Genomic DNA, 15,880 nt, shown 5'->3' with positions numbered 1-15,880 from the left:
CTGAATGGGAAAGAAAATGTAGTTTTAATGTTTTCTAAAAGAAAACGTAACGTAATGGATGTGTCCGTTAAATTTAAATTTCGAAGAAATTCACCACCGCCGCACAGCGCCACCTAGTGGAATCGAACTGAGCTACAATTGTCTATGTCAAATGAAATGAAAACAAAACAAAAACATGTAAATATAAACAAACCTAGATCTGTAAAGGCAGTCTTCAAAGTAAGTTCCGTTTTTATCGTTGTGATACGATGCAGCAGCATTTACCGTTATCTTTTGTAGATTGATTTGCCCCTTGAAGTGCTGCCCATTATCTCTTCCGGGTTAACAACGTCCGACGGCCAACACTCCACTCCAAAGAACTGGTCCTAAAGAAACCCGGCGTGGTGGTTACTTTGATTCGATTGGAGTTTTCTTATCGCAGCGCAGTGAAGCAGCCATAAATGATCGACGACACCCTAGTGATCGTGTGTGCGTGACGACATTCGATTCCTTTGCCCCGCGATCGGATGCAAACGATTGCGTTGATCGCTGCTTACGTAACGTGCAAGGAAGTTTGATCGTTGTTAGCCGTCCGATCGTCGTAATGGAATCGATCGCCGTCGCACTGCAACCGCACAAGGATACCGTCGGCCAGACGGCGGCCCTCGTGACGGTGGTCCAGTTCTTCAGTGGAGTGTTGGTCGTCAACGAGATCCGGCGTCGGGGCAGCACGGACGGCTTCTCGGCGGTGCCCTTCCTCGCCTGTACCGTGTTTTGCCTGCTGAACGTGCAGTTCGGACAGATGCTGCAGGATGACGGCATGATACGGGTAAACTTCATCGGGCTCGCCCTACACTTGCTGTACGTGTGCGCTTTCTATCTGTACACACCCGGGCCGAAGAAGACGGCCGTCTGGGGACAGATTGGGCTGGCTGGTGCGTTTACCGTGGGTGTGCTATCGTACGTCCAGTACGAAGATCCGAAGGTGGTCGAGTTCCGTTTCGGTGTCATTCTAACGGCGATCCTGTGGACACTGGTCGGGATGCCTCTGCTTGGTTTGGTAAGTGGAAAACAGCCCAAGCCGGTTTCATAAAAAGAAAAGTAAATCAAACTCTACTTGGCTCCTTTTTAGGGTGACATTCTGAAGAAAAAAAGCACCGAAGGGCTTCCCTTTCCAATCATCTTGCTCGGTTCGATCGTGTCGTTTTGCTGGCTGCTGTATGGAATCATTCTTCGCAGCAATTTCCTTGTGGTAAGTTTCGATACATAATGGGGTCGAATGAAACACAGAACAAACATATCATCTAATACTCTTTATTTCATTTTCCCTCCTGAAGGTCCAAAACCTGATGGCTCTCGCGCTTGGTGCCGTGCAGCTGTCCCTGTTCATCATCTTCCCGTCGTCGGTGGCCAAACCAGCACCAAGTCCAGCCAAAAAGCGCAACTAAACCTCGTCCCGCAACGGGGATCGTTAAAAATGGGGGAAAAAAGTAACGAAGATAATAATTCTAGACAAGTAAGGACAATAACACACTCCACGCGTTTGGCGGAGTTCGCTTGAACAAACATTCAAAAATATTTACCCTCACACCGGGGTTTATCCATTTTGAAACTACTTTATTACATTTATAAGAAGCAAGGAGGATGACAATAATGATAGAAAACACTCCGGCAAGCAAACACGGTAGCTTTTGGCCTCCCCCCGGCTCTAGCGAAGGGAGTCTACTTTATGACAACAGTTTAAGGACAATAAAAATAGCTTCCATATAATGAAACACGTTAAAAGTACACAAAGTTGTAGTGGATGAAATTTTTTCGTCGATATTTACAAATTTATTCCATGTTGTAATCGCCTGAAAAGCCGTTAATAAAGATATTTAATATTTCCAAAAGCACCCGAACTTGGTATTCATTTATGCATTTTCGAAGGATTTAACTTAGAATTGTTGTTTAAAAATGGAAATAAATTAAAATATGGGAAAATATTCTACCCAAAAAGTGTCTCTTTATGCAACGGAACCGCAATTTTCCTCCCTAACAAGTGATTAGGAAAAGCAACCTATGGAGCCAAGTGAGGGTTCGTTTCGGTTGCTTCGTAAAATCAAATTCCAGCGTCCTCCTTTTTTCAAAGCAAAGCGAACGAAAATGGTCAACTGGTACCAGGGTCGCAGGATCCAGTAGCAGGTAGCACATTCCGCCGAGCAACGATCGGTGCGATAAAGATAGGAAGATCCCAATCGTACGCCAGGCTCGCGCACAGGTCGGTGAGAAAGAGCGCAACCTAGTTTCCTACCAGGCTCTCGAGGAAACCTCCTGGATCGTCATGATCGCCTGGTATCGAAGATGAAATTCGACGCAAAAGGGAATGAAAACTGGAACCAGCGCGAGCGAGATTTCGGGCTACCTCCTCCTGGTAGATCTAGTCGCCTGTGACTGAATGTGCAACGTGGTTGCCTCCTGGTAGATCTAGTTGCCTTGTAGCAGGAGGTAAATTTAAATTTAAGCATTTCCATCTACCATTTTATTGTTTGATACAATTTTATACGATAAAATGTAATAAAAGTGTAATACAAACCTCTCCTCAAATGGAAGAAGCTAGTTTAAATGCGTAAACAGATTTTCATAGGAAGTAAAATTCTACAGCTTTTTCAGAATAGTTCCACTAATTTTAACACAATTAATCTAAGGAATTTACACAATTTAATTTATAAAGTCATCAACAACATCATAAAATAACATAGTTTTACATATTTTATCTCTAATGGATTAAGTTACTAAAAATAGGATCGAAAAGACATCAAGTCATTTTTGGAAGCAAAATTCATTAAGTTCTTTTCGAAAAGCTGCAACACAATTCAATTTCGAGATTCATCAACAATATTATAAAATAACAAAGTTTAACCAACCTCACCTCAAAAGGAACAAGTTAGTCAAAATGTGAAAAGTCCTGCAAGTAAGTTCTTTCAGAAAAGCTTAATTACGAGATTCAACATTAATATAAGATTAACTACAATATAAGAGTTTTAGAAACCTAAAACGAAAAAGTTAATGAAAATGCGTAAGTGATCATCTAATTTTTTTTTTGGAACAAAACTCGAATCAAATATAAAGGGAAATTACAAATTGGAGTTGCAGGATCTAATGTTCTTTAAGAATCGACTGAGTCGGTGTTATTTAAAATTATGTATTTAGTACTAGATCCATCTCATCGCAGTGCTGTAGTTCATAAGAGAAGGGCATGTCTCAGCTTATCAAATTCTTCTATGTCGTCGTACAATCTATTTCATCTCCTAGGCGTTCTTACAGCGTGTTCAAAATTAGCCAGATATTGCAGTGCAGGTGACGTACATGAACAATAGCCTATTAGCACCTTCAACGAATGATCGAAATCGTCACAATCAATGATCTATCAACGATAGCGACGGTTTATTCGGGAGCACGTTATCTATTTATTAGGGTGTATTTGTAGGTGTTTGGGGCTGAACGACGAGCTTATGGCTCGGCACTTATGAAAGTATTATTTGAAGTTCGACTGACCTAGGGTATCGTTGGGCGGATTGCGTACACCGCCTTACTAAAATGTCTCAAATTCGTCCCGTGTCCTCGCTATTGAAGGAAGTAGCTGAACGGGAACTCAACGAGGATGAATCTCAGATCGAGAGTCATCTGTCAGTAATTCGAACGTGGCTTGTTGAACGTGGACTACAGTGCGAAATAGTTGATGATCAGTTTTTGATAGCCTTCCTCCGTGGGTGCAAGTTCAGTTTAGAAAAGGTGAAGAAAAAAATACTTCTATTTCATGAGATCCGTTACCAGTTACCGCAAGTAATTCAAAATCGTGACCCAGAGGATGAGAAGACCATCAAAGTTATACGTATGGGGTGAGGATGTGGCTCCACTCCGCAACCTCTCTTTTTAGGATTATTATTATATTTTTAATTTACAGCGTTGCTGTGCCTCTCCCTAGCACAACAAAGCCCACCGATCCAAAGCTGTTTATCATTCGAGTTGGACATTTCAACACCGAGCAATGCAGTTTTGCAGACGTTATGAAAGTCGGAACTATGATCAACGATATTCTGATGCGTGAAGACGACCAGATGGTAATTTGCGGCCTGACCCTTATAATAGATCTCAAAGGGGTCTCTGCTGGTCACTTGATGCAATTAGAAATAGAACTTTTACGAAAAATCGCCATTCTGAACCAAGATGCTTCACCGCTTCGAATGCAGGGAATTCACATACTGAACCCACCAACAGGGGCTAATATTGCATTAAATATTTTTAACGGGCTTCTTTCGGAAAAAAATCGCCATAAAAGAGTAAGTGTCAGCAGCATTTGTAGCGCTTTAACATTATTCTCATATGTCTTTTCTTACAGATTTTTTCTCATGACAACGGCCTTAAGTCATTACATCAGCATTTTTCCCCCCAACTGCTTCCAAAAGAATATGGAGGTAATCTAGAGTCAATTGACAATATTGTAAAGCAGTGGGAGAATAAGCTGAAAGATAATCGTTTATATCTGCTGGAAATGGCTGCAATGAGCTCAAAAAAAGTTTCATCATCTTCTGGTACAACTGCGATCAATCGCTCCATAGAAGATTCTTTTGGAACTGACGGAAGCTTTAGGAAGCTTAGTTTTGACTGAATACAAACATTTTCCCTATTCTAACATTGCAAATGAAATACTAAAAACCTGAAAATAAACTTACAACAAACATAGTAATTCAAGGACTTTGTTCATTCAATCTTATGATTTAAAAGAAAATGTCGCATGCTGTCCATGCCTCAAAGCGGAAACTACTCTACTATCCTTTGTTGCTTTTTCTTTACCAGATTTGATTCTTTAAACTAGCTTAGCGATTAATATTCCAAGCAGTTTGAAGTTCAGCGGGACCCAGGCTTCCCTGGTCTCTCTTACTAGTTGTGCATGAATCCAGAAAAAAATGTGACTATACTTAAAGGTAAAAGCTTCAACAAGCTAATCGAATTAGTGTTTTTTTTTTATCATACATATTTTTATTTTGTTCAGGTTTTTAAGTAAAGTTCTTTCAGAAAAGATTAAACGCCATTTTAATTTGGAGAGTAATCAACCATGCAAAATAAAAGCATTTTGCTACCCTTATCTCAAATGGAACAAGTTAATGAAAATGGGTACAAAAAGTCATGCGATCAAGTATTTTTAGGAAGTAAAGTTAATTTCGAGAATCATCAACAATATTATAAAATAAAAGAATTCAACATACCACACTTCAAACGGAACAAGTTACTGAAAGTGTGTAAGCAGTCGTGTCATCAAATGTTTTTAGGAAGTAAAGATTTTTTCAGTTCTTTCAGAATAGGTTCAACATGATAAAGTAAAATAAAATACTTTTGAAAACCTCACCTCAAACCGTTACTGAAAATGGGGTCACAAAGTCATGTCATCAAGTGAGTTCGGGAAGTAAAAAGTACTTTGATTCGCTTAAATTAAGAAACGGGCTGTATTTAGACGTTCGGGTTGAAGCGCGCCCAGTTGCGGATTTCGTTGAAGAAGGCGTTTCCGGGGCAGGCGGTGGCCACGGCCTGACGATGTCCGATGAGCCAGTAGTTGGAGGCGATGTGTCCGAGCGACACGCCGCAGCTGATCAGCTGCTGGGCGGCGTTACGGGCGGCGGCGTTCGGGATGCCGTTGGTGAACGTTCCCATCACTCCCATGCCGACCGAGCGATCGTTGTATCCGGGCGCGTGGGCTCCCTGGCGACCCCAGCCGCGACCCTCGTAGGCGGCGCCGTTCTCACCGACCAGGAAGTTGTAGCCGATGTCGGCCCATCCGTTGCTGTTCATGTGGAAGTTCTGGATGTTGCGCATCTGCGTGGCGCAGGCGGCGTCCGTCGTGCAGTGCGCACCGGCGGTGTGGTGCATCACCACCCACGGGGCCGGGCGGATCGGCAGCTGGGCGGTGGAGGCGGCACGGGCTCCCCACTGGGCGCGGGTCACGATGCGCGGGCACTGGGCCGACACGCTGGCCAGGCAGGCCACGCTGGCCACCAGCAGAACAGCGGCGAACTTGTTCATCCTTGTGATTCCTTGTGAACTGAGTGAAGCAGCGCTGACCTACGGGGGCGTTTTATACCGGCCATCCTCCTTATCGTCGCCCAAAACGCAACCGCGTTAGGAGCTGCCGAAAGATTGCTTCCTTATCGTGGTCCGTAGTCCGACCAACCACACACTCTCACCGGGCGAGGGTGGCCGATGGATTGTACGGTTGTAAAATCAGCCCAAATCCAACCCCCAAATAGCGCACCTCGATCGATATCAATTACGCACAACTCCCCCCTCTCTACAGCCCCCGCTAAGGGTCATGATAAGTACGTGGATTTCCCCAAGCAAATTGTCGTAGGGTTGTCCTCCCGCGGAGGCTGCTTCCGACCTTTCGTCGTCCCATCGGTAGAAAAGAAACAAGGTGTTCCGAAGCGCGACCTCAGACCGACGGACAGACAGGTGGCAGGCTCGCTCTAACTCATCGGAAGCAAACAAAAAGGAATCCCCGTGCAAAGCTATTTACCATTTCCCTCCCCACCCCCACCACTACACGGGGTGGGTCTTGTAAATCTAACCACCTCGGAATGTGTCCATCTGTTGGTTACAACAACGCATGTGCGCCGACGTCGACTTAGACGAAATCGATAAGATAGTGTACGCGGAGTCGGGGTCGGTTTTCGGGAAGGGGTGACGCCAACGATGAAGGATGGAACAGTTGATGATGAATTGATTCACTTTATCACCGATAAGCGAATTATGATAATCCGTACTTTAAAATATTCGAACAAGCCGGCCAAGCCAAGCAAAAAAAAACGCTTCATCACTGCGCAGTTTAGCTAAGATTAGGTGAACATACAGTTTGCATATAAAGATTGCTGGAGCACAAATGGGACAATTTTTGGTCGGTTGTAAAACACCAATTCTGGTAAATGGAAAATCAGTAGTTTTTTTTCTTTTCAAAAGATTACACATGCACATTCTTTTAGCATGTTCGAAATGGTTATTAAAGCAAGAAAGCGTAGCAAGGAAACATAATTGGAACATTCAATTGCACACTGGCTTTGGATGTAACTCACTTATTAAGTACGTTTAATTCTTACAACCAGATACTTTAAAATCTGAAGCACCACAATTAACGATGCCACTAAAGACGACCTGCTCTTGAAGGCGGTACTTCACACTCCTCGGTACATCGTGGAAAATGGGAAACGGGGTTTCTCGAACTGACTCACTGTTACATAATTTTTGATTCTGTGCGATCTAGTAAGCCGTTTCTAACCAATGTCGATGTACAGATCCTGGATTGCTAGATCGATCTCATCGGAGCCTGATCCTAACGAAGCCTTCTCATTGACCTGACAACGAAAGCTGCATATCTAATGGACATATTTACGCCCTTTTACAATGGAAAAACCTTTCATGGATCGATAGATTTCCATGATCTTAGTTGCCCTTGACTTGAAAATTCTTAACGCCGTTTTTTTGACACGAGACGTAATTTTCTTAAGCAAGAACTCTGGAATATAGTCAAAGATAAACCGAAAGAGCCACAGCAAGACCAAATTAACCAAATCGGAGTGTTCAGTAGAATAAAATTGGCAGCAAACCAAATTTCCGTTGCCATGGCATTGTGCGGTTACATGGGCTGGTGTTGGAAAATACATTCTTTGCTGGACTTCTGAGTTCTTTTTCTACGCCACGAGAGTTGTTCCTAGCATCTATATCAGGAAGTAACGAACGTAAAGTACACCGCTCTGATAATGTTTTAGTATATCGCTGGTAGATAAAGAAAAACATACAGGGTCGTAGTCAAAGTTCTGCAAACATCCTAATAATCCATGTTCGGCACGTGTTGCTAAACGAAATTACATGCTCAGTACACGTTTATTTTTGGCCTACGGCATCGTACCGGTCCGCGTCGTATCAGTGGCAGTTTCTAGATCGTTTCCCTGTTGTGTTTTAAATCAAACAAACCAAAAGGAAGGAAATAAGGGGAATCGTCTGAAGAAATCTAGACCAATTTTAACGTCATAAGCTTGGTGTATCTTATCGCCGCTTATCAACCGAACGTTGTGAGGTAGCGCGTGAAAGATGGTTCCCGTGTTTACGGTCCTCGCGGGAGTCCCGGGAGCAATTGGGCGATTAACGACCTAATCGGATAGCTGATCCGCGGGCGCGATAAGGTTGGAGTTTTCTGCTTCATCCTTTTGCTTTCCTCCAAATTGCCAAATATAGCGTGACTTGAAATCGATCCATTTTCACACGGCACGCTCTAGATGCGGGACTGCCACGAGCTGTTCGATATCTGGCGCTAAAAGCTGGCAAAAGGGAACCCCGGGGGGAGGTGTTCTATAAAACCGGCGTACAATTGGGAGCTCGGGACCATTTGAAATTGTACGTACGGCACACCCATCTACCGGATTCGAGATGAACAAGTTCGCCGCTGTTCTGCTGGTGGCCAGCGTGGCCTGCCTGGCCAGCGTGTCGGCCCAGTGCCCGCGCATCGTGACCCGCGCCCAGTGGGGAGCCCGCGCCGCCTCCACCGCCCAGCTGCCGATCCGCCCGGCCCCGTGGGTGGTGATGCACCACACCGCCGGTGCGCACTGCACGACGGACGCCGCCTGCGCCACGCAGATGCGCAACATCCAGAACTTCCACATGAACAGCAACGGATGGGCCGACATCGGCTACAACTTCCTGGTCGGTGAGAACGGCGCCGCCTACGAGGGTCGCGGCTGGGGTCGCCAGGGAGCCCACGCGCCCGGATACAACGATCGCTCGGTCGGCATGGGAGTGATGGGAACGTTCACCAACGGCATCCCGAACGCCGCCGCCCGTAACGCCGCCCAGCAGCTGATCAGCTGCGGCGTGTCGCTCGGACACATCGCCTCCAACTACTGGCTCATCGGACACCGTCAGGCCGTGGCCACCGCCTGCCCCGGAAACGCCTTCTTCAACGAGATCCGTAACTGGGCGCGCTTCAACCCAAACGTCTAAGCAACCCTGCGATCAATGTCCTTCCAATAAACGTACTGTTGTAGAGCAAGATACCGACTATGGGCTTCTTATTCTGCGATGGGATTTCATGCACGTTCTCTCCTCGCCTGTCCGTGAGGAGTTGAAATATTTTCGATGTGTTTTATACATCAAAACGAAACAGAGATACTTCTGAAAATAAAAACACTGTAAAAAAATTAGAAATATTTTTTTTTACTTCATTTGCATTCAATCCATGCTTTGTTCCCTTGGCAACAAACAACAACATATGTTGGCTTGCTTGTTGAAAAAAAGTTACACTTGTAGGCTAACAGATGTTCAACAGTAGGACATTCCGTGAAAAATATTGGTTTTACAATCATCCAAGCACTCGCTTTATGACATCACGGTGATATGAACCAAGCGTACCACCACCGTGTGTTCCAGCAGAGGCATGAAGGCGAGCAGCTTTTTGGTTTGCCTTCACTGGTTCTAACATTCTTTACTCCTGCCTTTCGAACGTAACCGACAATTATATGTACATCAAGGATTACTTCTATCGGGTACTTCAAGGACTTGTTTAAGTATAGTTCCTGGAGGTCAATTGATCGACAGCAGAAGCAGAAACAACGGTATCGGTCTGTAAGGTTCGGGTGCTTAGAAAAACACGAACAGCGCGTGGTTTTGGTGGTGTAAGAATTATCTATTCACTGTCTTTTTTTCTGTTTTGATTGCCAAATAGCATGGGTTGAAGACTACATTTATAAATTATATGCTAACACATTCATAGACGGATGTATATCTCAGCGGTCCTACGAAAACCGATGTACTCCAACAATCCGCTCGATCGTTTGGCATTCTTCCGCATTAGCACCTGATCGCGGGGTGGTGGCTGGAAAGATCGCGCCGAGCAGAAACTTTAGAACACGCCGCAAAGCACTCATGGTCCGGGTAAAAAAAGGTGGTGGTGATGAGCAGGTTGAGCACCAGAATATCCAACGCCCTTTATCAATAACCAGGTACGGCTTCAGATCGATTCTATGACGCTGGAGTGTGTTTCAAGATCAACCAGTTTACACGGTCACGGACACGTGGAGTTGCGCACGCGTTGTGTGAGAGCACTTCAGCGAACTTCGGTCGTGATCTCGTACTGTCACGCTAGACGGTTCTCTCGAAACTGCGCGCGCCGACACTGGGATGACGAAGCTGACGCACAAACGGAACAGAGCAGTATTCATCCCCCCCTCCATGGAGCACGATGATCACGGACCAGCCGTTGCTACTATCAACAATCGGAAAAAGATTGCGGATCGGAGCGGGTTTGCTTTTTTCCTTGCCTTGCCTTGCCTTTTGTGGATCGCGTTTTCTTTTGCTCCCGTGAATGCACCTCTCTGGCAGGTCGGAACACACCTAATTGCTACGATACGGTGACAGATATGGTTTTACCGGAAGGAAGCGCTGATGAAATCCGTGGGTAAAGGTACTGGAAACCAACCAGTTAACTGATTTCTACTGCGGGAATTATTTCTTGCAGTTTCGAAATTTATGTGCTATTTTTTTAAATGTCTAAACAAACAGAAAAAGTTAGTACAAGAATCTAACATTCTCTTTCGAACGACATGGGAACTTGGCTTGCATAATCGAGCTCTGATTTAAATTTGAATGATTTAAAAACTGGGAGTTCTCGTCACAGACAATGAAAGTGAAAGTAGTGGAAGGCAAACCCGCAAGCACCAAACCCGAGTTTTGCAGAACGAAAATGGCAAAGACAGCGAAAAGCTCTCTCCTAAAAACCCATCCACCGGTTAAACCGGTTCTGCCAAAATCGTGGCCACTGACCCATAACACCGGTTGGTTGGTTTCATTTCCCTTCCTTCCTCCTCGTCGGTTATTTTGCATATACCAAAAGAAAAAAACACCGAAAAAGAAGCACCAAAAGCAAAACTGCTTTTGCAGGAGGCTTTCTCTTAACCGGAAAAGTTCATGCCCACGTCCTGAAAGTTGCATCTATTGCACTCTTTCATCAAACTATTCATCTTGGACTTGGAAAAGTATAATAAACACTAAATTACTCCCAATATTTCAAATTTACCATATTTTTTTCGGCAAACTTTGGGCTTTATCAATTTCCTTCAGGTTTAAAGATTCATTTTACGTGGAGTTTATGCAACACTTTTCTTCTGGAAAAAATACTTTAGAAGGCAAATGCTTTCTTTTCACAAAATAACATTGCTAAGGGGGACTTTAAAAGGTTTTCTATAGACTTCATAGATAAATTTGATAAGTTTGATCATTTTTAATTTTCTTTACTTTTCAATTAAATTCGCTACCCCAAAAACCATCAAGTTCAAGTTGCTTTTTCTTGCCGATAATTTTATATTTTCACTTCACTCTCAGCTGTTCTATACACATATATACTCATTCGTCGTATCGCTTCTGCTTGCTTGTTTTGTTGTTGCACTCGGTCTCTTCGCGGTTGGCCTTCCGCTCGTAGGTGATCTTAGCTAAATATCTTTTCCCTCCCCCAAACCCCACACACTTCCTGCTTCCTGCCTTACCAAACTCCGCGCAACAGCTTCCGCGAGCACTTCTTACTGGCTGCATCATGCACAAACTACTACCCAATTTACGTTCCGTGTTCCGTTCAAATCATCTTACAGGCTACGTATTACGGATTGCTAATTCAAAAAACAGAGATAGAGAGATAGCATGACTTCGTGATAGAGTGTCGTTTACTCGTTTGTGTGTTTGGATGTTTCGTCTGTCGATTTGTTTAGTGTTTATGTGACTTTTTTCTTGTGTTTGCATCACATCATCCCCGTCGCTCGCTTGAATCATTAATGGAGCAATAGCAGTCATCTCACTGTTTGCTTAAGCTGCTTTAAAAAACGTTGGGATTTAAAACCAAAAAAAAAAAAAAACTAAACCACATTAAACTAAATCCTACAGGAAGATTGATCGAGTTACCCCAATAGTGAACACTACTCCCGCCGTTAGTTTTCACATTCGGTATATATATTTTGTTCACTGCTTATACGCCTAACCGTTACGCTCCTTCAACCAACTGCTCATTTTCTTCTATTGTTTCTGTTAATTTTTTTCTCCTTATCCTCAAAGTGCAGTTTAATCCCTAGCCAAATTCTCTCTTCTTATGTCCCACTTATGCTTGTGCCCGCGTTTCGTCTCTTGTTCTGATCGCATTTTACTTGCATACCGACAAACAAACCGACACACATTACACTAGGTTGGCTCAATAATCCGACTCCTTGCGGGGTCCTCCTGTTTTCTTTTCGCATTTATACTTCGAGCTATATAAGTGAGAAAAAATAAAATACTATCTTCTCGATACCGTTACGAAGTGTGTGTGTGTGTGTTTGTGTTTTTGTTCGCCGTGTGTAGATATATGCATTGTTATATTGTATATGGAAAAAGATCGTACTAAAAAGAAATATACTTTTAAAAAGTTTAAACGAACCTTCCATTCTATTCTCCGCGATCATTGCTTCGATTCATCCGTATTCCCAAGGCCTGGTTCGTTCCCCTACATTTCCTCCATCAACCGAACAGCTGGAAAGATACCATTTTGATCCAACTGCCAAAACTGCCCCACTGTTCGCCGAGGATTCGCACTTCACGTTTAAAACTGATGCACTTTGCCGGGGATGTATCATAAACTCTATATTGCTTGATCGAAGGAAATACAGCACACGAACGACCGTTACAATAAAAGAAGTGAAAAGGTTGTAAAATAAAAGAAACGCGTCTTAAATAATCACATTATACCGATACCGTTCTTGCGTTTCATGAGCCAATGTAAACGAACCATGACCCGGATGGTACGGTAAATGATTCTATCGACGAAAGATAAATGGCCACAAACGGGTTTTCTCTGACTCTTATGCTCTAGATGGTGTTCAAAAGCACACGGAAGTGTCACATTTGACGCACAAAACCCTCTCGCCTTGGTATGTAAAACAGGCGGTTAGATTGTTCTGTGTAAACGATCGTCTTTTCCCTTTTACAAACAGTTTTCCCGTCGTCCGATCGTATTTGTATAAAAAATCCTTCCATTCGTCGTTCGCGGTTCCAGTAGGGCGGGAAGGGTTAAATAAAAAAAAGGGACGTGTACAAACGAATGCCCCCGCCGTTCGAAGTGTTATGCACCGATAGTCGATAAGTAAGAACCATAGACGAGTTAAATTACAATAGAATACAGAGACTGTCAGAGTGTATATTTAATGCGTGTTTTAGCTTTGTTCTTCTTCCTTCCTCTCGCTGCAACTTCGTTCGCAACCGTATATGAAAGGTAAAAAATGGGAAAACTCTTAATCTTGGAGCACGACGGCTTGGAGGCAACAGTGTGCTTTTCGTGTGTAGTAGTCGCTCTACATTAGCAGTGGTTGTTACTTTTTGATTAAGTCTGAAAAATGATGGCGTGTTTCACTATGATATAGCTAAATGGTTCGGGGAAAGTGGCTTTCCCATTACTTGTTTATTTGTTCTTCATCCAATACATATAGTGTGTTATATCCTTCGAGAGAGTTCAAATTGATTTATTGTTTAAAAAAATGTAGGACAGAGTATCAACAAATTATAATGCTACGACAGAAAAGCATAACGTTCTCATAATCTACCATCCACCCATCATCTTCTTCGTTGGCAGAATTCCTCTGCTCTTCTTCGACCTTGCCAGACATACTCCACCTCGGCGGCCGTAATTGAAATGCCCTGCCGTTGTTTTTAGCGACTTGTTTCCTACATATTAGATTCTTCAGATTCCTCGTGAGAAAAATGGTTTCTCCCGCTGATAGGTCTTTTCTGGGAAGTGTTTTGTTTAGCACGATCTTTCTGTTTCACAAACCCAACCTACGCCGTTCTATTCAAAACATTTCATTTCCTATCGCACGCGACACGTTTTTTTTTTTTTGACTATCTGTTTACCATTATCTTTCCCCGAGCAGCGTTAATCGAAAAAGCTGGTGATCGATTTCTTTTCCGTAACCCATAGCAACGGTTCTCGATCGAGAACGCATTGCCATGGTAAACCGATGAAATTTAATGTCAGCCAATCTAATCGATTAATACTGCTTTTGCTCGGGTTGCTTTGCTTTGTTCGAGTCCCGAAGTTTTCTGTTAATAATTGATTGTTTCAAGTCGGTTGTTCGTTATCTCCCCCTGATACCGCCGCACGCCGGGGGCGATAATCGTGATGATAATAATAAATATATACCACGCGCCCTGTGATGGGAGATGATGCTCGTTTAAAAAATGCGTTTTTCTAACCTCCCTCTACACACGGGAAAATGCTATCCCAAAAACCAACGTGACGTGGTGGAGGAGGAGAAGGAGGAGGCCTAAGTGTGAACGGTTTAAAATGGAAGCAACCTGCCACCAACACGCCGCGCACCAGCGAGATACTTTTCACAAGATTTCGTTTAAACGTTCTCGTTACCAGGAAAAAAAAAAACACTGGCTGGTGTGTAAAATCGTTCCTTAGGTCCACTATTACTTCTACCTTACCTTGCCAGTGCACTTCATATGTGTATTTCCCGTTATCTACTTGGTAAGTCTAGACTGTTTTTCCAACAACCCGACCACCGACCGGATCGATCGTGTGTGTTTTGTTCGTTTTGGGGGTGCGTTTGTTGTTTGCGAAAAAGATTTGTTTCGTGGGCTCTCTTACTCTGTGCCTCGGCGTCTCTCGCTATCTTGTTTTCTTTTCTTCTTTACTTTGCTGCTAATAATTAGTTTACATGATTGCTACTATTTCTAGAGTAAAAAGATTTCCTGCTCATTACGATTTATGTGTTCAATTATGTTACTGTGTGTGTCTGAGGGTGTTTGCATGAATGTGTATGATTGTGTATGTCCTTGGGGAGCCAGGAGGGGTATACTTGTGTTTCCTGTTCCGCGTGTGGTGGAAAGATGTGCGCTTCTTCAACAGAACGCGTTTGCTAATGTTACTTGTTTTTTCTTACTATTACCTAACGGCACATACTTGTGAAATAATGTGCTCCGATTTGTTGTTGTTGTTGTTGTTGTTGTTGTGTTGAAAGAATCGTTTTCTACATCCCGTCAGTTTTACGTTACGGCTATAATATAGTGTGTTTACTGCTGCTTCCATTTATCTGTTTGCTCTCTCTTTCTCTCTCTCTACTGTCGTTTCTGTTTATGCTATACCACTTCTCCTCTAACCACGCTACTACTGTTGCTAATATTATTGCGCTCCTTATTCGCGCATCATTGATTCGTGGCTGCCACTCACCCTGCTGTCCGTCCTACCGCTTTATCCTCCACTCCTTTCTCCGCTTTGACCGCGGGGGGTAGGATGTGCGGGATCTACCAGTTGGCCATGCCCGGTTTGTTCAGCGTCATGAAGTAGATCTGACAGGATGAGCCGCCTTTGGCACTGCTGAAGAAAACCTTATCGTTCCGCTCGCACAGGAACTTGAGACGCTGCGCCTTCTTGTGCATAAACACACCGTCCAGGTGGCCGGTTTCGACCGAACGAATCTGGAAATAGGGGAACCACCACCGACCACCAAAAGGGAACGTTTACTAACCGTGATCTTTATATCCCCTTAGAGATCCAGGGACACGTACCTCGATTGCTTTGTTACCCCAGCCCATGATCTGTCCGGTTCCGATGTACGCCACGGAGGTGGGCATTTCGCCCCACTGTAGCACAATGTTCTTCGACACCCGGCCCATCGTGTTGACGTAGACGCCCTCGTTGTCGTAGCACAGCAGCAGCTGCATGCCGTTCGAGTTTGGCAGCGTCACGATGCAGTGTGGCGAAATTGGACCCTGAGTCTGTTGTGGAGGCAAACGGAGAGCGCCATTATTGAAACACGGCGACAATGGTACGACACAAACGGTAATGACGGATCGCTAACTC

General features: G+C 44.0%; 5 protein-coding genes across 10 annotated transcripts in view; 3 read left to right on the top strand and 2 right to left on the bottom strand.

Moving 5' to 3' along the window:
• Positions 1–182: 182 nt before the first annotated feature.
• Positions 183–1,867, top strand: LOC131263424 (sugar transporter SWEET1-like). The gene is made up of 4 exons (XM_058265624.1): positions 183–219; positions 280–1,039; positions 1,112–1,231; positions 1,317–1,867. Exons 2-4 carry the CDS (start codon positions 584–586, stop codon positions 1,425–1,427), a joined length of 687 nt encoding a protein of 228 aa, XP_058121607.1. The 5' UTR covers positions 183–219; positions 280–583; the 3' UTR covers positions 1,428–1,867.
• Positions 1,868–3,558: 1,691 nt separating this feature from the next.
• On the top strand, positions 3,559–4,630 carry LOC131265943 (alpha-tocopherol transfer protein-like). The gene is made up of 3 exons (XM_058268259.1): positions 3,559–3,860; positions 3,926–4,301; positions 4,361–4,630. Exons 1-3 carry the CDS (start codon positions 3,559–3,561, stop codon positions 4,628–4,630), a joined length of 948 nt encoding a protein of 315 aa, XP_058124242.1.
• Positions 4,631–5,469: 839 nt separating this feature from the next.
• On the bottom strand, positions 5,470–6,039 carry LOC131263335 (peptidoglycan-recognition protein SC2-like). Its single transcript, XM_058265520.1, has one exon. The coding sequence runs from the start codon at positions 6,037–6,039 to the stop codon at positions 5,470–5,472; it is 570 nt and encodes a 189-aa protein (XP_058121503.1).
• A 2,394-nt stretch (positions 6,040–8,433) lies between these two features.
• LOC131263409 (peptidoglycan-recognition protein SC2-like) lies at positions 8,434–9,003 on the top strand. The gene has a single exon (XM_058265604.1). The coding sequence runs from the start codon at positions 8,434–8,436 to the stop codon at positions 9,001–9,003; it is 570 nt and encodes a 189-aa protein (XP_058121587.1).
• Positions 9,004–13,506: 4,503 nt separating this feature from the next.
• Positions 13,507–15,880, bottom strand: part of LOC131265768 (serine/threonine-protein kinase mig-15) — a 43,642-nt gene continuing 41,268 nt past the window's right edge. For all 6 annotated transcript variants that reach the window (XM_058268072.1, XM_058268073.1, XM_058268076.1 and 3 more), the window contains 2 exons: positions 15,586–15,795; positions 13,507–15,495 (listed from right to left, as the gene is read on the bottom strand). In XM_058268072.1, coding sequence (XP_058124055.1) covers positions 15,322–15,495; positions 15,586–15,795 — 384 coding nt within the window. In that variant the 3' untranslated portion in view covers positions 13,507–15,321. The remainder of the gene's footprint in view (positions 15,496–15,585; positions 15,796–15,880) is intronic.

This window comes from Anopheles coustani, chromosome 2 (assembly GCF_943734705.1).
Source record: "Anopheles coustani chromosome 2, idAnoCousDA_361_x.2, whole genome shotgun sequence".
NCBI classification, from domain to species: domain Eukaryota; kingdom Metazoa; phylum Arthropoda; class Insecta; order Diptera; family Culicidae; genus Anopheles; species Anopheles coustani.
Note: the sequence above shows the minus strand (reverse complement) of the source record. Positions and strands in the feature narration are given on the sequence as shown.

Coding starts and splice junctions, on each gene's coding strand:
- LOC131263424 (XM_058265624.1), top strand. CDS start 584: ATGGAATCGATCGCCGTCGCACTGCAACCGCACAAGGATACCGTCGGC. Junction 1,040..1,111: donor GGATGCCTCTGCTTGGTTTG/GTAAGTGGAAAA, acceptor GCTCCTTTTTAG/GGTGACATTCTGAAGAAAAA. Junction 1,232..1,316: donor TTCGCAGCAATTTCCTTGTG/GTAAGTTTCGAT, acceptor TCCCTCCTGAAG/GTCCAAAACCTGATGGCTCT.
- LOC131265943 (XM_058268259.1), top strand. CDS start 3,559: ATGTCTCAAATTCGTCCCGTGTCCTCGCTATTGAAGGAAGTAGCTGAA. Junction 3,861..3,925: donor ATCAAAGTTATACGTATGGG/GTGAGGATGTGG, acceptor TTTAATTTACAG/CGTTGCTGTGCCTCTCCCTA. Junction 4,302..4,360: donor AAAAAAATCGCCATAAAAGA/GTAAGTGTCAGC, acceptor CTTTTCTTACAG/ATTTTTTCTCATGACAACGG.
- LOC131263335 (XM_058265520.1), bottom strand. CDS start 6,039: ATGAACAAGTTCGCCGCTGTTCTGCTGGTGGCCAGCGTGGCCTGCCTG.
- LOC131263409 (XM_058265604.1), top strand. CDS start 8,434: ATGAACAAGTTCGCCGCTGTTCTGCTGGTGGCCAGCGTGGCCTGCCTG.